We start from the raw sequence: 20,124 nt of genomic DNA, 5'->3' as shown, positions 1-20,124 counted from the left end.
ATACACCTGATACTTGTATAAGATTTCAAGAAAAAATATTTTGAAAGGCAATTCTATCTTCTTTTGTTTAAACACATTTATAAAAATCCTACAGGCAAGCCTATATTGTTACTGGTTGTTTGTTTGTTTACGTGTGTGCAATTCTAACACTAAATTAGTGCAGTTTATACACTAAGATTAACCTGAACTGCCTGGACCCTAGACCAAATACCGTAAACCAGTGCCTGGCCTACATGGTGGAGGGCCGATAATGGAATGTTTCGACCAATCCCCTTTTTAAACCACACCCACTTTAAACCACACTCATGTATGGAACACACACACAGAATAGGGCACATGCAGGCACTATAGGCCAGGAAAAGTACGGCATATATGGGTTTACAACCGTGAGAGTATGACCATATACAGGCAGCATAGGGCAGGCAGAGTATGGCACACACAGGCAGCATAGGGCAGGCAGAGTATGGCATACAAAGACAGCATAGGGCAGACAGAGTATGGCACATACAGGCAGCATAGGGCAGACAGAGTATGGCACACACAGGCAGCATAGGGCAGGCATAGTATGTCACAGACAGGCAGCATAGGGCAGGCAGAGTATGGCACACACAGGCAGCATAGGATAGGCAGAGAAAGGCACACACAGGCAGCATAGGGCAGGCAGAGTATGGCATACAAAGGCAGCATAGGGCAGGCAGAGTATGGCACACACAGGCAGCATAGGGTAGGCAGAGTATGGCACACACAGGCAGCATATGGCAGGCAGAGTATGGCATACAAAGGCAGCGTAGGGCAGACAGAGTATGGCACATACAGGCAGCATAGGGCAGATAGAGTATGGCACACACAGGCAGCATAGGGCAGGCAGAGTATGACAAACACACGCAGCATAGGGCAGGCAGAGTATGGCACACACAGGCAGCATAGGGCAGGCAAAGTATGGCACATGCAGGCAGCATAGGTCAGGCAAACTATGTCACACACAGGCAGGGTAGAGCAGGGCAGGAATATGCAAGTAACAGATTTGAGATGTCAACAGTGCAGGGCCTTACATTTGTGACAATACAGCATTTTACAGTTGTGAACTATTTAGGACCAGACAGCTGGAGGGCAACACATGGGAGGGGGGGGGACAACCAGTTAGACAGCACTGACCTATATTATATGGCTTTGCCATAGCATTAAGTCACAGACTGGCTTTTGTGGATGATTTTAAAATCACTGCCATCGTTGGTGTAGATGTAAACAGTTATTATGGTTATAAATATAATAATTCACATTTCTAAATCATTAGATCATAAAATTATCGTCACAATAAAAACTGCAGTTTACTTTGCAACTAAACTGTGTTGGCAGAGATTTCTTTGACTTTAATATACTCTTTTTATGCTAAATGTTGCCTTTGCTTTATATGCAGTATGTGGGCCTTGATAAGATCTGTCTGATCTGTGATTTGCTTTCTATCTTTTACAGTAAACGAGGGAGGAATTAAACAAGCATCAAATATGTGTCCAGATCCAGGGGAACCTGAAAATGGAAAAAGAATAGGCTCTGATTTTAGGTAAAATCTTCACATTGGGTATTGATTAATTTGATTAGTCTGTGTGTGTTTTATTTACAACCAGGAACAATTTCAGTAGAATCCAGATAAGAAAAAATAACACTGATTTTTGTTAAATTTGAGCCTTACTATTTGACAGGTGATTTTTATTACTTCATGTACAAAGGTGATCATTTGATATACATATGCTGTATATTGTCATGCCATGGTTTGCTTAAAAATAAAGCTGAGCATATTGAATTAGCTTTAAATAGAAGGCCACCTTATTGCAAACAAATATATATGACATATAAAGAAGAGTGATGAGGGAAATTCTCCTGGTTTGACAATGAAAACATGCCCATAGATTCCAATTGGTGAAAAAAAATCTGCACAATAAAAAAAGTCACTCAGTGACTTCAATGTATTACCCAACTTTTTGCCGTTTTCGCAAATTTTTCGGCATAGCAAAACGGGATAGATTCACTCATCACTAATTAGGAATACTTAAAAAATGTTGCTAATTGTGTAAAGCAATTCAGATATCCATGGCATATGTACAAAGTCATTTAAGTAATTAAAGAAGAAGGAAAGGTAAATTCACTGGGGGGTGGGGGTACCTCCAGTGATTGTACTTACATTATACTCCAGGTTGGTGCTCCTGTTAGGAGAAAACTGCACTGGCTCGGGGTTGCTGGGAGAGAGCATTCTTCTTCCTCCTGTCTTCTTTCTTCGGGATCCCAAGGCCGACACATTCACAGTAGAGTGAAAAAGCTTTTTTGTTATAGTTCGGCTCTTCAATCTACTGTGCATGGGCGAGCGGCGAGAAGACAAGAAGGAAGAGGCTTGCTCGTTTGCAGCGACCCTGGATTGGTGCAGATTTCTCCTAACAGGAGAATTAGACAGTTATGCAAATGATGGTGAGACTAGAGTAATTAACTAGTAATTTTCTTATATCTTTCTACAAATACATGCTGTATATAAGCTGGACATGAGCCAGCACTCACGTTAAATGAAACAATAATGCCTTGGTGCAGAATCAGAAAATAGTTTTTATACTGATAAAGTGAGACCGCACTCTCCGGACTAATGAAAGAAAAAAAAATGGTGTTTATTAGAAATGGACTGACATTTTTGATAGCAGTCTAGCCATTCCCTTTGAGAAAGGCTATGCTGCTAGCTGAAAGTCAGCCCATTTTTTTCTTTCAGAATTCATGAGAGTGCGGTCTCACTTTATCAGTATATACTGTATGTATATATATATAAAATACTGAGAGCTAGGAAGCTGCACACCAAAAAACGCTGATACTACCTGGGTGCCTGTACAGGAAATAATCATACAGGCATGAAGTGACGGCACACACAGGACTTCCACACAAGAGTTGCAGAGATGAAAAAATGATCAGAGGTTTTATTATGACCGGGTCATAATAAAACCTCTGATCATTTTTTCATCTCTGCAACTCTTGTGTGGAAAACCTGTGTGTGCCGTCACTTCATGCCTATATATATATATATATACAGAAAAGAACAGAGCACACCCTAATAATAATCAAATGCCCCGGGTGCTTGCAATAACCATTTGTTAGAAAACAAAAAAATATTTAATGAAAAAGATCCAACGTTTCGAGCACCAACTGTGCTCTTCCTCAGGGACAAACCACGATCTTTTTCATTAAATATTTTTTTTCTAACAAAATCCCTGTGTGTGCGGCTCATTGTCTTGCTATATATATATATATATATATATATATATACATAAATACGCACCTTGCATTTATCCATATAAAGGTCAAACTGAAATTTGGCTGTATTTTTTGACAGCAGGATTTTTCCACACACGTTTTAGTTGCAACAAATTGTGAAACAGGACAGACAGTTTTACTGGCAATCTGTAGGAAACCTGGCATATGTAGGAAACCTACCTACCTAGTTAAAAGGACACAGTAAACTAGGAAAGTTATTTCTACACAATATTTTACTGTTTTTTTCCCCTGCCCTCCTACATCCTGCATGGTCTATTTCTTTTTTCCTATTTCTCACTTCCTACTCTTCACCCCTCCCCTTCTTGGGTGTTACTTCTAGCACCTGTGCTAACTTTTCCACCCTAAGTGAACACAGTCACTGTTATTCTCCAAATCTGCCATGTATTATAAATCATACCTACCTATCTACCTAGGGTATGTACAGTCACAATGCCACAACATACACACACTTATATATATTTTTTTCCATAATTAGTTATATGTGTGTGTATTTATTTAGTAAAACTAATTTTCTGCAGAGCTGTTTTAGGAAAGCCACCACAGAGCAGCTTTCTGAACACTATTTTTGACGTGTTATTACTTTAATTGAACAGTAACTGATTTTTCCATTCTTTGTTATTCTGTCCTGTTTATTGCTGTAGCCTCGGAGCAACAGTTCTGTTTTCTTGTGATGAAGACTATGTTCTTCAAGGTGAGAAAAGTATCAACTGCCAAAGGATTGCTGATGTCTTTGCAGCGTGGAGTGACCACAGACCAGTATGTAAAGGTAAGAAGAGAAAGAAAGTTTGCCAGCGCTTAGTTCGCCTTTAAAAATAATTTTTACAAAAAATGAGGTGTTAGTACCACACTTTGGCCAAAATATGTAAGCTCACGTGCCACGTCAAGGCCCCTCATTGTACGAGAGTCCTACACTGTCTAATGACTTTGAGTCTGTAAAGGTAAGAAGTATAGTGTAAAGGTAAGAAGTATAGAAGCACAATGGTAATGACGGCTACTCAAGCAATAATCTGCTTTTTCATTTGTGATTAGTGATGAGCAAATTTTTTTGCCAGGCCATGGATTCACGTTGATTCACCATCAGCAAATTTCTTTGTGAAACTATCCATTAACTTTAATGTATTTGGAGCGAGAAAAAAAAAGTTGCGCACTGTGGTAGAGTGACCCAACAAATGAGAGAAAATGTGAATTTTCCATAGTGGGAGATGTAGGTTTTAAAGGAGATGTTGATACACAGAGAATGTTTTCTCTGTTTAAAGGGTTTTGCTGTCTGGCCTGGGAAGCTATAGGGTTCTGGAAGGAACAAGCGGATCAGGCGATCCATTCCAGTAGTCCAGCTCACCTACAGTATTTAATTGCATGGATAGATGTGTAGCACTCTCTCAGAGCTGGGCACAGAGCAGGGAGGATACCTGTCTGTGTTTTAGGACTCCCAGAGGGTCTGGGGTGCTTCCTGCCACTGCAAGGAGCAGAGGGAGCCCAGACTTGACTTGAGAAATCAACCAAGAGACTGAGCATCTAAGGAGCTAAGAGGAAAGCCAGGAGGCTGAGCATATCCCCCAGAAGTGTTGTGAGTACAGGGGTGACCCCAACATTTGTGTTTTCCCACTGGTAGTCCACAAGGGACCCAGGTTAGTGAGGGAACTAATCTAATGTGTGAAGGTAGCGCCCAGAGGGCAGGATTTCTTTTTATGTTTTGTTTTGTATGCTGAAATGGGCACCCCTGTGTAAATAAACTGCCTTAAGCTAAGAAAGCGTCTGTCGTGGATCCCGCTAGTTTACAGCACTTAAAAAAAGTTGCATGCATAAGAAAAATTGTCTGGAGAGACTGGAGACTGGAGAAGTGAAACAAAATGGCACAGATTCACTTATCACTATTATTATGATTTATGATAGTCAGTTTTTATCAAAATGTGTCATTTTGTCTGTGCTTATTGTGTGCAGTGAATCCATGTCTGGCGAAAAAATTCACTCTTGATTTTTTCCGGGTAATTAACAGCAGGGTTCTACTGTATTTGATGCCCACCACTGTTTATAAGCCAACAATGTAGATAAGTATTCACAATTTTCTGAGCATCAAGCCACCTGCGCCATTACCCTGCAATGTTTTCAAGTGACACTTATTGATTCATTCAGACAAAATGCATCAATCCTGTTCACTTTTCACATTTTCCTTCCTTTTTCAAGAATTATGCAGTGCCGATAAATTGAAATCAAAAGAGGCTTTATTATAGGCCTTGGACTTGTTCTCCAGCAGTATCATATTAGAACAAAGTCAGGTCTACCAAAGAAAGATTGATATCTCTAGTTCACAAACTAACAGTGAGAGCTATCAAACTCATATATTCCACTTAATCTCCTTTCAGTGCATTGGTCCATGCCACAATGTCATCAGTGATAGAGCCAAACACCAGTCATATGTCAGCAATATTACAGAAGTGTAGATTTTGCTTCTGTCAACAATCCAGCATGGATAATACAGTTTGTGTCTACTGAAAAACAGAAAGTATATAAGAGAGCTATAACTCCACAATATTGGACATTAAATCTATACATGTTCAAGGGAACTATAGTTTTAGACAAGAGCATAAAAATCATAGTGCAGTCAGCTAGTCCGAAACATCCAATAAAAAAAGAGTCCAATATCCTTCGTAATATGATGGGCTCTTGACTAAATGAACTGGGACTTGTATTCTGTGTTTTAATTGAAGCACTGTTGCTCTTCATTAGTCATTTTATGTAGTTGGAAGAGGCTGAGTACCATAGATTTATTTATTTTACGAAGCATAGCACTGATCCAAAATAATTATGAAATGGCTTTAAGTCCACTCAGTCCTCGATATCCCTTGATATTGGAAGGTATCTCTTTAGGGCTGACTTGAGTAAGTACACAGAATGACTAATTAATTGCAAAGGAAAACAGTAGTTCATTTTGTGTATGATACCCATGAGTATCCAGAGGTGTTACCAGAGGATCTTTCATTTAGACAAATTCCAAGTTCCATTTCATTAACAATTGAGTAACAGTGATATAGTAATAAAAATATATATATATGCAGCTAAAACTGCAGGAACAATGAAGACTATGTAAGGGTTTAGACAGATACAAAGGCAAAATCATTTCAAAATCCAATTTGCTTTCATTGTTTTAACTTTAGTCATCTTGTAAATGCTAACCGTTTGGTGTAAGAGGACTAAAGGCAAATTGTACCTGGTCCTAACTTATACTAAACTAAAAAATAAACAGATCAAATTTTTTCGGTAGGCATGGATTTGCGGCAAATTGCCACATTTCGGCATTGGCAAATTGTTTTGCAAAACTCATTGCGTGTCAAAAAAAGTCATCAAATTGCCAATGGTCGCATCAAAATAGGTGCGGGCACATCTAATTGGGTGTAGTCACATCAAAATTGGCGCGGTCATGGCAAAAAAAGACGCGGACGACAAAAAAGTCATGCAACAAACAAGTTTTGAGGATTTTCGTAAAATTTCTTGTCGTTTTGCGAACTTTTCACTGAAGCGCAAAGGGACGGATTCTCTCATCACTAGTTGTCTTCAGAGGACTGCATTGGTTACAGAGCTAATTGTTCTTCATGGTTGGCTATTTGGTCATAGGGCCCCATGTGGTCTTAAACCTTGCAAAGCATTAAACATATTCTTTCAAATTTAAATTTCTTGCTGAAACAGATTAAAAACAAAGTAATTATATTAACAGTTAATTACACAGTAAAATTTTATGTATGAGTATTAAATTATAGTTGCAAATGGTTTGGTTTTTGGGTCACGTAAATTATATGCTAAGAATGTGTCGAAAGAAATTCTCGCTAAACCACACTACATTTAAAGGAACAGTAACACCAAAAAATGAAAGAGCTTTAAAGTAATAAAAATATAATGCACTGTTGCCCTGCACTGGTAAAACTGGTGTGTTTGCTACAGTAACACTACTATAATTTATATAATAAGCTGCTGTGTAGCCATGGGGGCAGCCATTCAAGCTGGAAAAAAGGAGAAAAGGCACAGGTTACATAGCAGATAACAGATAAGTTCTGTAGAATACAATAGTGTTTTATCTGTTATCTGCTATGTGCCTGTGCCTTTTCTCCTTTGAATGGCTGCCTCCATGGCTACATAGCAGCTTATTTATATAAATTATAGTAGACGTTCTGAAGTAAACACACAACTTTTACCAGTGCAGGGCAGCAGCACATTATATTTTAGTTACTTTTATACACTTTCATTTTTAGGTGTTACTGTTCCTTTAAGAACAGTTAACCCTACAAAATGAAGTCATGTTGCATGAGCAGTTTGTTAATGTGTTCAGGTAATATCGGGGGTAGTACAGATGGTATATAGTGCTTACCTGGAGACAGCCTTGCACAGATCAAGCATATCATGAAACAAATAACTATAGACATATGGAAAAAGACAAATAGACAGATGGCATTGAAATGCCAATTTCCTCTGTAATATATGTTTAATCTATTTATTTTATTTGAGGTCTTTGCTTTGATGCACTACATTTGCTTTCCCCCCAAATTAACTGTATAATTTGATATAATTAGAGGAAAATATCAATATAAAGAAAATAAATTATTGGGCATTTAGTAGAGATGTAAAAAGCATAACTGCATTAGGCCACAACTTGTGTCAACACATCAGCTAATGCTTTTGTGGGAACCTGGAAATTCTGTTACTAAAGTGAATATTTTTTTTAGACTGGGGTCAGGTGATAGCGTCAGTGATCCCCAACCAGTGACTTGTGAGCAACATGTTGCTCCCCAACCCCTTGGGTGTTGCTCTCAGTGCCCCCAAACCAGGGAGTTATTTTTGAATTCCTGACTTGGGGGCAAGTTTTGGTTGAATAAAAACAAGATTTCCTACCAAATAAAGCCCCTGTAAGCTGATAGTGTGCATAGAGGCCCCTAATAGCCAATCACAGCCCTTATTTGGTTCCTCCATGAACTTTTATGGTGCTTGTGTTGCTCCCCAAGTCTTTTTACATTTGACTGTGGTTCACCAGTAAGAATGGATGGGGCCTAAGTAAATTAATCCCGAGCACTCACAAATGCCTCACTAGAGATGCTGGCCAGGAAATGCAGACAACATTTTTTTTACAATCACTACTCTCTGGATCCTGGGGAAATCATATGTGCATTTGACAGCACCGATAGCTGCAGGCAGTTGTCTAAAACATTCTTATGACATTTGCAATGGAATTACAGTGTCTTATATTTCTTATTTGCCCCAGTGTGGGCACCAAGTGCTACCTCCATCTACTTCAGATTTCTTATGTGTATGCAAGAAGTAAAGAGTTAAAATATGTATATATTTTAACCATGATGTATCGTCATCATGGTATTTTACACAGGGAAAAACACTACTCATTTTATAGTCAAAGCCATTTTGAATGCCTTTGATACTGGACACATAAGTAAGGTTGGGCCATGCTAGTGTAAAACCTAAAGCAGTAAAATAATAATGCAAAGAACAATCACATTAAATATATTTTCCAAAAGCTATGTTACGTATATCTTAGTACAGGTATAGGACCCATTATCCAGAATGCTTGGGACCAAGGGTATTCCGGATAAGGGGTCTTTCCGTAATTTGGATCTCCATACCTTCAGTCTACTAAAAAATCAATAAAACATTAATTAACCCAATAGGATTGTTTTGCATCCAATAAGGATTCTTTATATCTTAGCTGGAATCAAGTACAAGATACTGTTTTATTATTACAGAGAAAAAGAAAATCGGTTTTAAAATTCTGAATTATTTGATTAAAATGGAGTCTATGGGAGACGGGCTTTCCGTAATTTGGAGCTTTCTGGATAATGGGTTTCCGGATAAGGGGTCCAATACCTGTATATCTTAGAGGCCATCTAGGTGCTTCGTACAGAAAATATACGTTAGATAAAATGCAGCAGTAACTTGGAACCCATAGGGGTTATTAACACTGGAGACAACCAACACTGGTGAAGTTTGCCCATAGCAACCAATCAGAAATTAGATTTGAATGGTCACCGACAAGTTACCACTTGCTATGGGCAACATCACTAGTGATGTTTGTCTTTAAAGTGAATAACAATGCCCCATAGTGTATATAAAAAGAACAATGTTAACACCAACAGTCTTGATATTATCAAAGTAATGATTTTTATATGAGCTTTCTTGAATTTTTCTATCATAATAATTTTCACATTGCATATTCAAAGGGCATAGGACAGCTAAAAAAGGAGAGGTATAAAAAGCTTGTTTGTATTACCTGTGTAAGACCACCATCTGTTCCATGTTAGGAAATCATTCTAGTCATTAAGGTATTACTGAAATAATTAGCTTAACTATGGAGACAAGCAGTGTAATGTCAAAGGTTGGTAAGCACATGTGATTTGCTCCTTATTAATAAGTTTGTTTTTAGCCAGGTCAAGTATCCTGTTTGAACACTAAGCAAACAGGCTACTTGCTCAATCTTTATTCTAAAGCAGTGATCCCCAACCAGTTGTTCGTGAGCAACACGTTGCTCCCCAACCCCTTGGATGTTGCTCACAGGGGCCTCAAAGTAGGCGCCTAGTTTTTGAATTCCTGGCTTGGAGGCAAGTTTTGGTTGCATAAAACCCAGTGTAAAGCCAAACAGAGCCTCCTGTAGGCTGCCATTCCCCATAGGGGCTACCAAATAGCTAATTATAGCTCTTATTTGCACCCCCAGGAACTTTTGCCATTCTTATGTTGCTCCCCAACACTTTTTCCATTTGAATGTGGCTCATTGGTATAAAAGGTTGGGGATCCCTGTTCTAAAGTATAGTATGAACATTGCCCACCCCTAGGCCATGAGGAGTGAGGGGCACAACTATTATAACGATATTGTTAATTCCTTCACCTTGTCACTATTGTAGCTTCCTTTTGGGTTTTTAATGAAGTGATAGTTGCAAGTCTTTTTCATGTTTTACAATAAATAATGAAAAAGAGCTGTAGGTTATTCTATGGAATAAAACACAGATAGCAACATGGGACCTCTCCAGTATCCAATGACTGTTCATCTAGTGCCTATGCATCTCTTGATAACATATTTCTACTGTACCCCAGAATACAATCAATCTTTGGTAGCCTCTAAATATGTATCGAGAATGCATTTTTTATATGCACTCTATCTACTCACCAACATTCCTCTATTTATACAAAGGACATTTTTGGCACTGTTTTTGGCTTCCAGTAACTCACTTCAGAAGAAAAGCAGTGGTCTTGGTGACCATCTTTAAGGCAGCATTACATTATAGTACATTGGCCATATTGCCAAATACTCTCTTTCTTGACTGTAATAGAGTGTACATATCTACTTGGCAGAGCTCCATATTGTCTACTGATACACAATCGGAGTGCTGTTGAACGTGGATTTACAGATGCAACCTTTTAGTGCAAAGACATTTGATGAATTCAAAAGATTCATATGACACACTTTCAGTAATAACTATGGGATGTCACAAGGGTTGACAGGTCCACTTTAGAAGAAAGAGTAATGTGCTGTTAAAACTAAACTCCTTTCTAACCTGACTAATACAAATTAGCACTACTGGGTCTCTTCTGAACACTGGAGGAGTCTCTGCAAAGTAGTAAGACCACAGGGGATGGCAAGTTATTATTACAATGTATTAGTACAAAACCTTTTTTATGATTGGTGAGACAGTTTGTACTTTGTGATTGGTGGGGACCATCTTTAAATACTTTGTAAGTGCTGTTATACCTTGGCTATGATAAAGTGTCTTTGAACTTGAAACTCATAAGGCAGTTGTTCATGGTACTCCAAAAAAACTACTTTTAATGAAAAATTCTGCCGGAAGATTTGCTCATTGAGTGCTTGCTCTTCTACTCTTTCTACAAAGAGTCTCTGTGCTCTCAAATGAAGTGCATTGGACTGCAAGAATTTATAAAAGACAGGACTAGTGAAGAGCAAAATGTTTTGCCACACATTGATTTGTGGTGAATTTCCATGTTTCACCATTTACAGATGCGAAACAGGCACAAAAATTTGCCATGTCAAATAAGCGTGCGTAAAAACAAAATGACTTGTGGCAAATAGTTGCACGTAAAGTCACATTTCACAAATTTTTCGGTGAAGTGAAACGGGACAGATTCGCTCATTATTAGGTAGGACGCAAAGTGCGAAATATGTCAGATGCACTCATCTTTTGCACTTTACACCCTACCTTTCTGTTTCTTAACTGGATAGCTATGGGGGATTGTAGTTTCTGAGATCTGAGTAGAGCAAATCCAGTAGCACATCAATAGGTTGTGGAGTAAAAAGGGTGTTTATTTAGCCCATATACACATGTTCAAAGGGCAATATTTTGGGCCTTTTCTGAACCCTTTATCACGAACCCAGGAGTAAAAATTTGAGATGAAAACCACTAAAAGGCAGAAAGAGTAACTTCAACAGCTTGTTGCTTCAGTGTGATCTTTATAGGTGCCTCTGCATGTCATATTTAAAGAGTGTCCAAATGTACCCTTTCAGTATCAATTTTCAAATGTCACTTCTTACATTTACAGAATAAACCAATGTGTGTGTTTTGCATGTTGTAAGGTTGCTTTTGATGTATAGCAACAAACACACAATTATTATATAGTTATCTAATATAAATTCTGGTAAAACATGCCAAGTGTGAAAAGAGTTACGCACAAATAGTGTGACCTTATTACTGCTTACTCGGTTCCAAACAATAACCTAAAAAATATATTTATATATATAATTTAAAAAATGAAGTTTTATTTATTAATTAATTAATTTTGTAAATAGAAATGTCTGAGAAAGAAACATATGCTTTTCCAGATGGTAATAGAGTTTACACTACTGTAAGAGCATCAGGTAACACTGATGATTCACTTCCAGTCTCAAATTCACATTACTTTGCCAATTTGTATGCACTTGAAAGCTGCTAAATATATTGTCATAAACTAGTCTGGTTGGTTTGATTATAGCCATTGCATCATTACATTCATAAACATAGTTACTGTGATTTAAAATCGTATCTTGTTTTTGCAAATTATATAATTTTTATTATACTTTTCTTTGGTTACTGAGCCTCCTAAACATAAAATGTAATATAATTTTAATATATATATATATATATATATATATATATATATATATGTATATATAATAAAACATTATGACACTGGAAAGTAAAAATTACACCTATTATCCAGAATGCTCGGGACCTGGAGTTTTCCAGGCAAGGAGTCTTTCCGTAATTTGGATCCCCATGCCTCAAACATTAATTAAACCCAACAGGATTGTTTTGCCTCCGATAAGAATTAATTATATCTTAGTTGGGATCAAGTACAGGTACTGTTTTATTATTACAGAGAAAAGGGAATCATTTAACCATTAAATAAACCCAATAGGGCTGTTCTGCCCCCAATAAGGGGTAATTATATCTTAGTTGGGATCAAGTACAGGTACTGTTTTATTATTACAGAGAAAAGGGAATCATTTAACCATTAAATAAACCCAATAGGGCTGTTCTGCCCCCAATAAGGGGTAATTATATCTTAGTTGGGATCAAGTACAGGTACTGTTTTATTATTACAGAGAAAAGGGAATCATTTAACCATTAAATAAACCCAATAGGGCTGTTCTGCCCCCAATAAGGGGTAATTATATCTTAGTTGGGATCAAGTACAGGTACTGTTTTATTATTACAGAGAAAAGGGAATCATTTAAACATGAAATAAACCCAATAGGACTGTTCTGCCCCCAATAAGGGGTAATTATATCTTAGTTGGGATCAAGTACAGGTACTGTTTTATTATTACAGAGAAAAGGGAATCATTTAACCATGAAATAAACCCAATAGGGCTGTTCTGCCCCCAATAAGGGGTAATTATATCTTAGTTGGGATCAAGTACAGGTACTGTTTTATTATTACAGAGAAAAGGGAATCATTTAACCATTAAATAAACCCAATAGGATTTATTCTGCCCCAATAAGGGGTAATTATATCTTAGTTGGGATCAAGTACAGGTACTGTTTTATTATTACAGAGAAAAGGGAATCATTTAACCATTAAATAAACCCAATAGGGCTGTTCTGCCCCCAATAAGGGGTGATTATATCTTAGTTGGGATCAAGTACAGGTACTGTTTTATTATTACAGAGAAAAGGGAATCATTTAACCATTAAATAAACCCAATAGGGCTGTTCTGCCCCAAATAAGGGGTAATTATATCTTAGTTGGGATCAAGTACAGGTACTGTTTTATTATTACAGAGAAAAAGGAAATATTTTTTTAAAACATGATTAATTTGCTTATAATGGAGTTTATAGGAGATGACCTTTCCGTAATTCAGAACTTTCAGGATAACGGGTTTCAGGGTAACAGATCCCTTACCTAAATGTGTAATGTTAAAGCTACCCATGAAGTCTTTGGAATATCACGCATGGGAAAATGAATAAAGATTGTCTACCAGGGTACAGGGCAGTCAGATCAATGGGTTAACTAAAAATTCCTGGCCAAAAAAGATTAACAGTTATCAATATATACTGAATTCAATATGGTGATAAAGAGTATCTAGTGTAAATAATTGTAAGAAAAACCGCATGGTCCAGCAGTTGTGGGTTAGACGTATAAGGGAAAGCAATATATCTACAGTAAAATTTTCAATCTGTGTTAACCAACCTGTGACCTTTTAATCTAATGCTGTATTTTTGGTCGGTTCCCGATGGGTCCTCAATTGAACAGTTTTGCTTTAAACAATTAATAGTCTGTTTTATTTTAGCCTATCATGACTGAAGGTGAGTCTTTGGTTAACTTGTCCTGTACAATATTCTTCCTAGTTTTGTGCCAGGCTTTAAGTGATAAAATAGTAGCTGTGCTGCTGTCCTAAAATCTAAGACATTATGGCTCTCCAAGGTGTGATTCAGATCTGGCTCGTAGCCATATATTTTGCATGGGAATTAATTTGCTATAAAAACAAAGATTAATGGTCCAGCATTATTTCCTGTATGCTCTTCCTGGAACTTTATAAGGATGGAATGACTATATCAAACTGTAGTTGTCTGAATGGCTCAAGTACAGTCGTTACAGTAAGTAACTTTTATCCCATAGATCTCCCAGTGGAGATTTATAATTAACAAATGTTTAGACAAAGAGTTTACCTTCACTGTAAATGAAGTGACATATATTTTATAGAATCAAAATCTAATATATGGGGATAAAAGAAATGTTGTCTTTATCCTTGTCTTTATATAATACTCTGTTTTTGTCACATTATTGCAACTTTACTTACATTACTTTGCTATGAAACAACTCTAAAATCTCACAAGTTGTGTGTTTTGAATTGTTTATTTGATAATAATTGATCGATCTTTTGATCAATATTTGATTCTGTATTGCATGAATCAACAACAACTGGGCCATTCAGCATAGTAGTTGTGTAATTTATCATTTGAGTTTTATAACTACAGGACTACTTTTTAATGATTATTCTGGTAACCAGTAATGTTTGACTAAAAAAACAGTTCATCAAGAGACATAGGGGCCTATTTATTAAAGTACGATTGAGTCCAAATGGAATTTTTTTTCTAACTTTTACAACTGTGCATATTTTCTGCGTTTTTTTTTGTTAATTTCCGCAACTTTTTCGTGCTTCAATTTGTGTGACAAAATCGTATTTTCGCATTGAGTACGAAAGTTTTTTTTATTCATTCAAGCTTCGGTATTGTGACTTTCCTTGGGCCATTGAGCCCTATGGGAGACTTTCCTTGGGCCGGGTTGGAGTTGCAGAGTGCCATTGAGCCCTATGGGAGACTTTCCTTGGGCCGGGTTGGAGCTGCAGAGTGCCATTGAGCCCTATGGGAGGCTTTCCTTGGGCCAGGTTGGAGCTGCAGAGTGCCATTGAGCCCTATGGGAGACTTTCCTTGGGCCGGGTTGGAGCTGCAGAGTGCCATTGAGCCCTATGGGAGACTTTCCTTGGGCCGGGTTGGAGCCGCAGAGTGCCATTGAGCCCTATGGGAGACTTTCCTTGGGCCGGGTTGGAGATGCAGAGGGCCATTGAGCCCTATGGGAGACTTTCCTTGGGCCCGGTTGGAGATGCAGAGTGCCATTGAGCCCTATGGGAGACTTTCCTTGGGCCAGGTTGGAGCTGCAGAGTGCCATTGAGCCCTATGGGAGACTTTCCTTGGGCCGGGTTGGAGCTGCAGAGTGCCATTGAGCCCTATGGGAGACTTTCCTTGGGCCGGGTTGGAGCTGCAGAGTGCCATTGAGCCCTATGGGAGACTTTCCTTGGGCCGGGTTGGAGCTGCAGAGTGCCATTGAGCCCTATGGGAGACTTTCCTTGGGCCGGGTTGGAGCCGCAGAGTGCCATTGAGCCCTATGGGAGACTTTCCTTGGGCCGGGTTGGAGATGCAGAGGGCCATTGAGCCCTATGGGAGACTTTCCTTGGGCCGGGTTGGAGATGCAGAGTGCCATTGAGCCCTATGGGAGACTTTCCTTGGGCCGGGTTGGAGCTGCAGAGTGCCATTGAGCCCTATGGGAGACTTTCCTTGGGCCGGGTTGGAGCTGCAGAGTGCCATTGAGCCCTATGGGAGACTTTCCTTGGGCCGGGTTGGAGCTGCAGAGTGCCATTGAGCCCTATTGGAGACTTTCCTTGGGCCGGGTTGGAGCTGCAGAGTGCCATTGAGCCCTATGGGAGACTTTCCTTGGGCCAGGTTGGAGCTGCAGAGTGCCATTGAGCCCTATGGGAGACTTTCCTTGGGCCGGGTTGGAGCTGCAGAGTGCCATTGATTCCTATGGGAGACTTTCCTTGGGCCGGGTTGGAGCTGCAGAGTGCCATTGAGCCCTATGGGAGACTTTCCTTGGGCCAGGTTGGAGCTGCAGAGTGCCATTGAGCCCTATGGGAGACTTTCCTTGGGCCGGGTTGGAGCTGCAGAGTGCCATTGAGCCCTATGGGAGACTTTCCTTGGGCCGGGTTGGAGCTGCAGAGTGCCATTGAGCCCTAGGGGAGACTTTCCTTGGGCCGGGTTGGAGCTGCAGAGTGCCATTGAGCCCTATGGGAGGCTTTCCTTGGGCCGGGTTGGAGCTGCAGAGTGCCATTGAGCCCTATGGGAGACTTTCCTTGGGCCGGGTTGGAGCTGCAGAGTGCCATTGAGCCCTATGGGAGACTTTCCTTGGGCCTGGGTTGGAGCTGCAGAGTGCCATTGAGCCCTATGGGAGACTTTCCTTGGGCCGGGTTGGAGCTGCAGAGTGCCATTGAGCCCCATGGGAGGCTTTCCTTGGGCCGGGTTGGAGCTGCAGAGTGCCACTGAGCCCTATGGGAGACTTCCAAAAACATGCACTGAAGTTTTTCGTGCCGTTTTGAAAGTCCGAAATTCGGACTTTGCAAAATCAGCCCCATAGATTGGGCATTTTTAATTTGTTGTCGAAAAACTGTCATCACCTGTCTTAATAAAATAATGCAGATGTAATCATATTTGACGGAAGTAAGAGTTACAAGTATAAAGTGGTTCTCCAGTATGCAATTTTATGTTTCACTCTGCTGCTGATTTCACAGTATAAATTAAAAGAATCACTTTTCTTGGCAATGAGGTCTGCCACTTTCTGCTTTTATATGCCATCAATGTGTAAGTGTAGAAGAGTTCCGCTGGCAGCTAACTGTGCATCAGGAATCTTCTAGAAAGTTCTTTGACAGGTTTGAGGAACTTGGGAATTAAGCAGTAAAGCAGTGACCTGAACATTTTTATCGTATCTTCATCTTGTAGCGTAATAGGAGAGCAGTTCACATGAATTTGGGAAAAGTAAAGTACAGTAAAAACTGTGGAATTACAGTGGCATGGTAGGTAAATAACACAATAGAAAAGAGAAGTAGTGATGAGCGATTTTTTCCACCAGGCATGGATACACAGCAAATTTCCGCATTTCGCCAGCAGAGAATTGTTTTGCAAAACTTCCGTGAAAATTTGCAGCGAAAAATTATTTGCACGGATTTTTTTTGTTGCGCGTCAAATTGGATCGCGTCAAAAAAAGCCTGTGGTCACGTCAAATGGGGCATGGTCTCGTAACAAAAAGGGCGTGGTCACATCAAATCGGGCACTGTCGCATCAAAAAAAGGCACGGTCGCGTCATAGAAAGTGCAGGCGACAAAAAATAGATGCGGGTGACAAAAAACTCGGGCGACAAAAAAACAGGTGCAAAAAATGTTCATGTTTCATGAATTTTCCGCTGCTTCACAAATCTTTTCAAAGTTTCGCGAATTTTTCTGCGAAGTGAAACGGAACAGATTTGCTCATCATTACTTGTAAAAAATCCATAAGAGTATTCATAATCTCTAATGAGCAGGTTATTTCTATATTCCTTATTAACCCTTTATTGTATATGCTGAAAAAAAATCTTCATTTGATGACTTTGAGCCCTACTATATTGTTTTTTAAACCTATAACTAATTAATGTTGGGCTTCTGAGATAATCTTCCAAAGTAGACAGCCCTAATCTGCATTCTAACAAACAGTCAAGCAAAAAACCTACAGTACAGTGAAAAAAAAAAATCTGTGCAATTGGTACACTGTACTGGACCATTTTCTAAGAGAATTTTTGTCATTATGCTGCCTTTCCTGATTCCTTAACCACATAAAGGATGGATTGTTTTAGCTTTTATTGCTTTTATTATTGTATGTAATGTTTGCATTAATCCTGTAAACCAAAAATATGTAATATATTGTATTCTGAATACAGATGATGAAATGCACCAAAAGTGAAATGGATTATAAAACCTTTTATTGGAATGTAATTAAATTCCTGTCTGTTCAGTGTCTCCGGCTACTTCTATAGAAATCTGTGATTTCAGCAAAACTGTCAATAACATTATCTTAAAAATACATTTCTTGTGAAATGTTTCATGGAATAAATTATATAAAGCTAGCCTAAAATAGTATATACCAAGACTTCCAAAAGATTATTTAAAGGTTTCCTGTCCTTGTGAATCTTAAAAACGGAATGCCAGTTTGTCATTATAATTCATGTAAGAGCAAGAATAAAATATTAGGATTATATTTTATCAACATTTGAGTTATAATATTAGATCCCTACAGGTCATTGTGATGATTTCACATTAGATTGAATTAAGTAAATTCTATGAGTTTATGTAACTGTTATTAAGTATATCAACGTCTGTCATAGTATAATTTGTCTTATTTATCAAAATTGGTGATTTTTTTTTTAGAAGTTTTTGATTTTTAAGTTCAAATAAACTTGAAATTTTGCTTGAATGCTTGCTTCTTTATATTCAAACTCAATTGAATTCAACTGTGAAAAAATAACAATAAAATATGTGATCTTATAAAACCATAGTTCGAATTCATGAGTTTTAGTGCAAAACAATATTTGCTGCAAAAAATTTGAAATTGAGAGTTGATAAATAGTGAAGAGCGAATTTTGTCGCCAGGCATGGATTCACAGCGAATTTCCACAGTTCGCCATTGGCTTCTGTAAAAATAGATGCACATATCAAAAAACTAGATGCACGCGTCAAAAAAGTCACGCAACAAATGCATTTTGTGGATTTTTCTCCGTTTTGTGAATTTTTCTGTTGTTTCATGAATTCGCCAATGTGAAAAAACTAGATGCATGCGTCAAAAAAGTCACGCAACAAATGCATTTTGTGGATTTTTCTCCGTTTTGTGAATTTTTCTGTTGTTTCATGAATTCGCCAATGGCGGAAATGCGGAAATTTGCTGCAAAACCATACCTGGTGAAAAATTTTTCTCATCACTAGTCTTCAATAAGTTCTTTATTTTTTCACTAGTGATGAGTGAATCTGTCCAGTTTCATGTTGCAAAATTCACAAATCTTTGAAAATAATCGGGAAACACCAAAAAATTCACGAAACGGTGAAAATGTTGGCGTTGTTTTTTTTTGATGTGTGCAACAATTTTTTTTTGACGTGAGCGACATTTTTGTTGACAAATTTTTTGGGTGAATTTTTCCACTGCAAATTTTGTCCCCCATTTCGCAAATCCATAACTAGATTGCCCATCGCCCATCACTATTTTTCACTTTTGAATCATGTTCAAATATTTCCATTTACCATGAGCTTACTGCCTCAGTTATCTTCCCAGTCTGCTATCTAAGTAAACCTTTTAAAATAATAGTTACAATACTTTAAAATTGAATATGTCCTAAAGGCTCTAAAATAGCACCAACAGTGTCAGCATGAATTAAATTGAGGCCTGTTAACCTTCAAGAATAAAAAAATACATTTTCACAAAGGCATAATAAGATCTGTCTAATGGTTTCATCTAGTGCTTTAATCAATCTTGATAATGAGTAAATATATAGTGAAAGCCCATCATGGATTCCTGGAAAACTATTTTAGGACTAATGCAAAAGTCACAGAAATAAAAAGATCTGGGTAACAATAAAGATAAAGTAAAACTATATTCTAGATTAAAACAGCACGGATCACACAAGCACCAAATGACCCATTTATTCCCGGGGCATTAAATTACTCTTCAAAGTAATGCCAGCTGCTTCTAAGATTGGAAAAAATGATAGCTTCAAAGAGAAGCAAACGCATCCCCTCTAGGCAGATGAGAATTGTCTCAACATCACCCACCATAAAAGCAAGAGATGTTTGGTATTATTAATAGAACAAAATATGGGATAATGATGGCTATAATCACCACGAGAATGAGTTTTCTGAAGTGTTTATTCTATTGGCTGCACTAGGCTGAAATTAATCTTTAAAATTCCAGATTTTGTTCACATTACAGAGAGACATTAACTTTAACACATTTGATTATATGTTGCAACTGTGTTGCATGTAAATATATTA

The 20,124-nt window shown here is 38.2% G+C and overlaps 1 protein-coding gene across 1 annotated transcript in view; it reads left to right on the top strand.

Moving 5' to 3' along the window:
* Nucleotides 1-20,124, top strand: part of csmd3 (CUB and Sushi multiple domains 3) — a 657,789-nt gene that overhangs the window by 287,482 nt on the left and 350,183 nt on the right. Inside the window, exons 9-10 of the mRNA XM_018094906.2 lie at nucleotides 1,474-1,561; nucleotides 3,948-4,072. Coding sequence (XP_017950395.2) covers nucleotides 1,474-1,561; nucleotides 3,948-4,072 — 213 coding nt within the window. The remainder of the gene's footprint in view (nucleotides 1-1,473; nucleotides 1,562-3,947; nucleotides 4,073-20,124) is intronic.

The sequence above is a fragment of the Xenopus tropicalis genome, chromosome 6 (genome assembly GCF_000004195.4).
Source record: "Xenopus tropicalis strain Nigerian chromosome 6, UCB_Xtro_10.0, whole genome shotgun sequence".
NCBI lineage: Eukaryota > Metazoa > Chordata > Amphibia > Anura > Pipidae > Xenopus > Xenopus tropicalis.
Note: the sequence above shows the minus strand (reverse complement) of the source record. Positions and strands in the feature narration are given on the sequence as shown.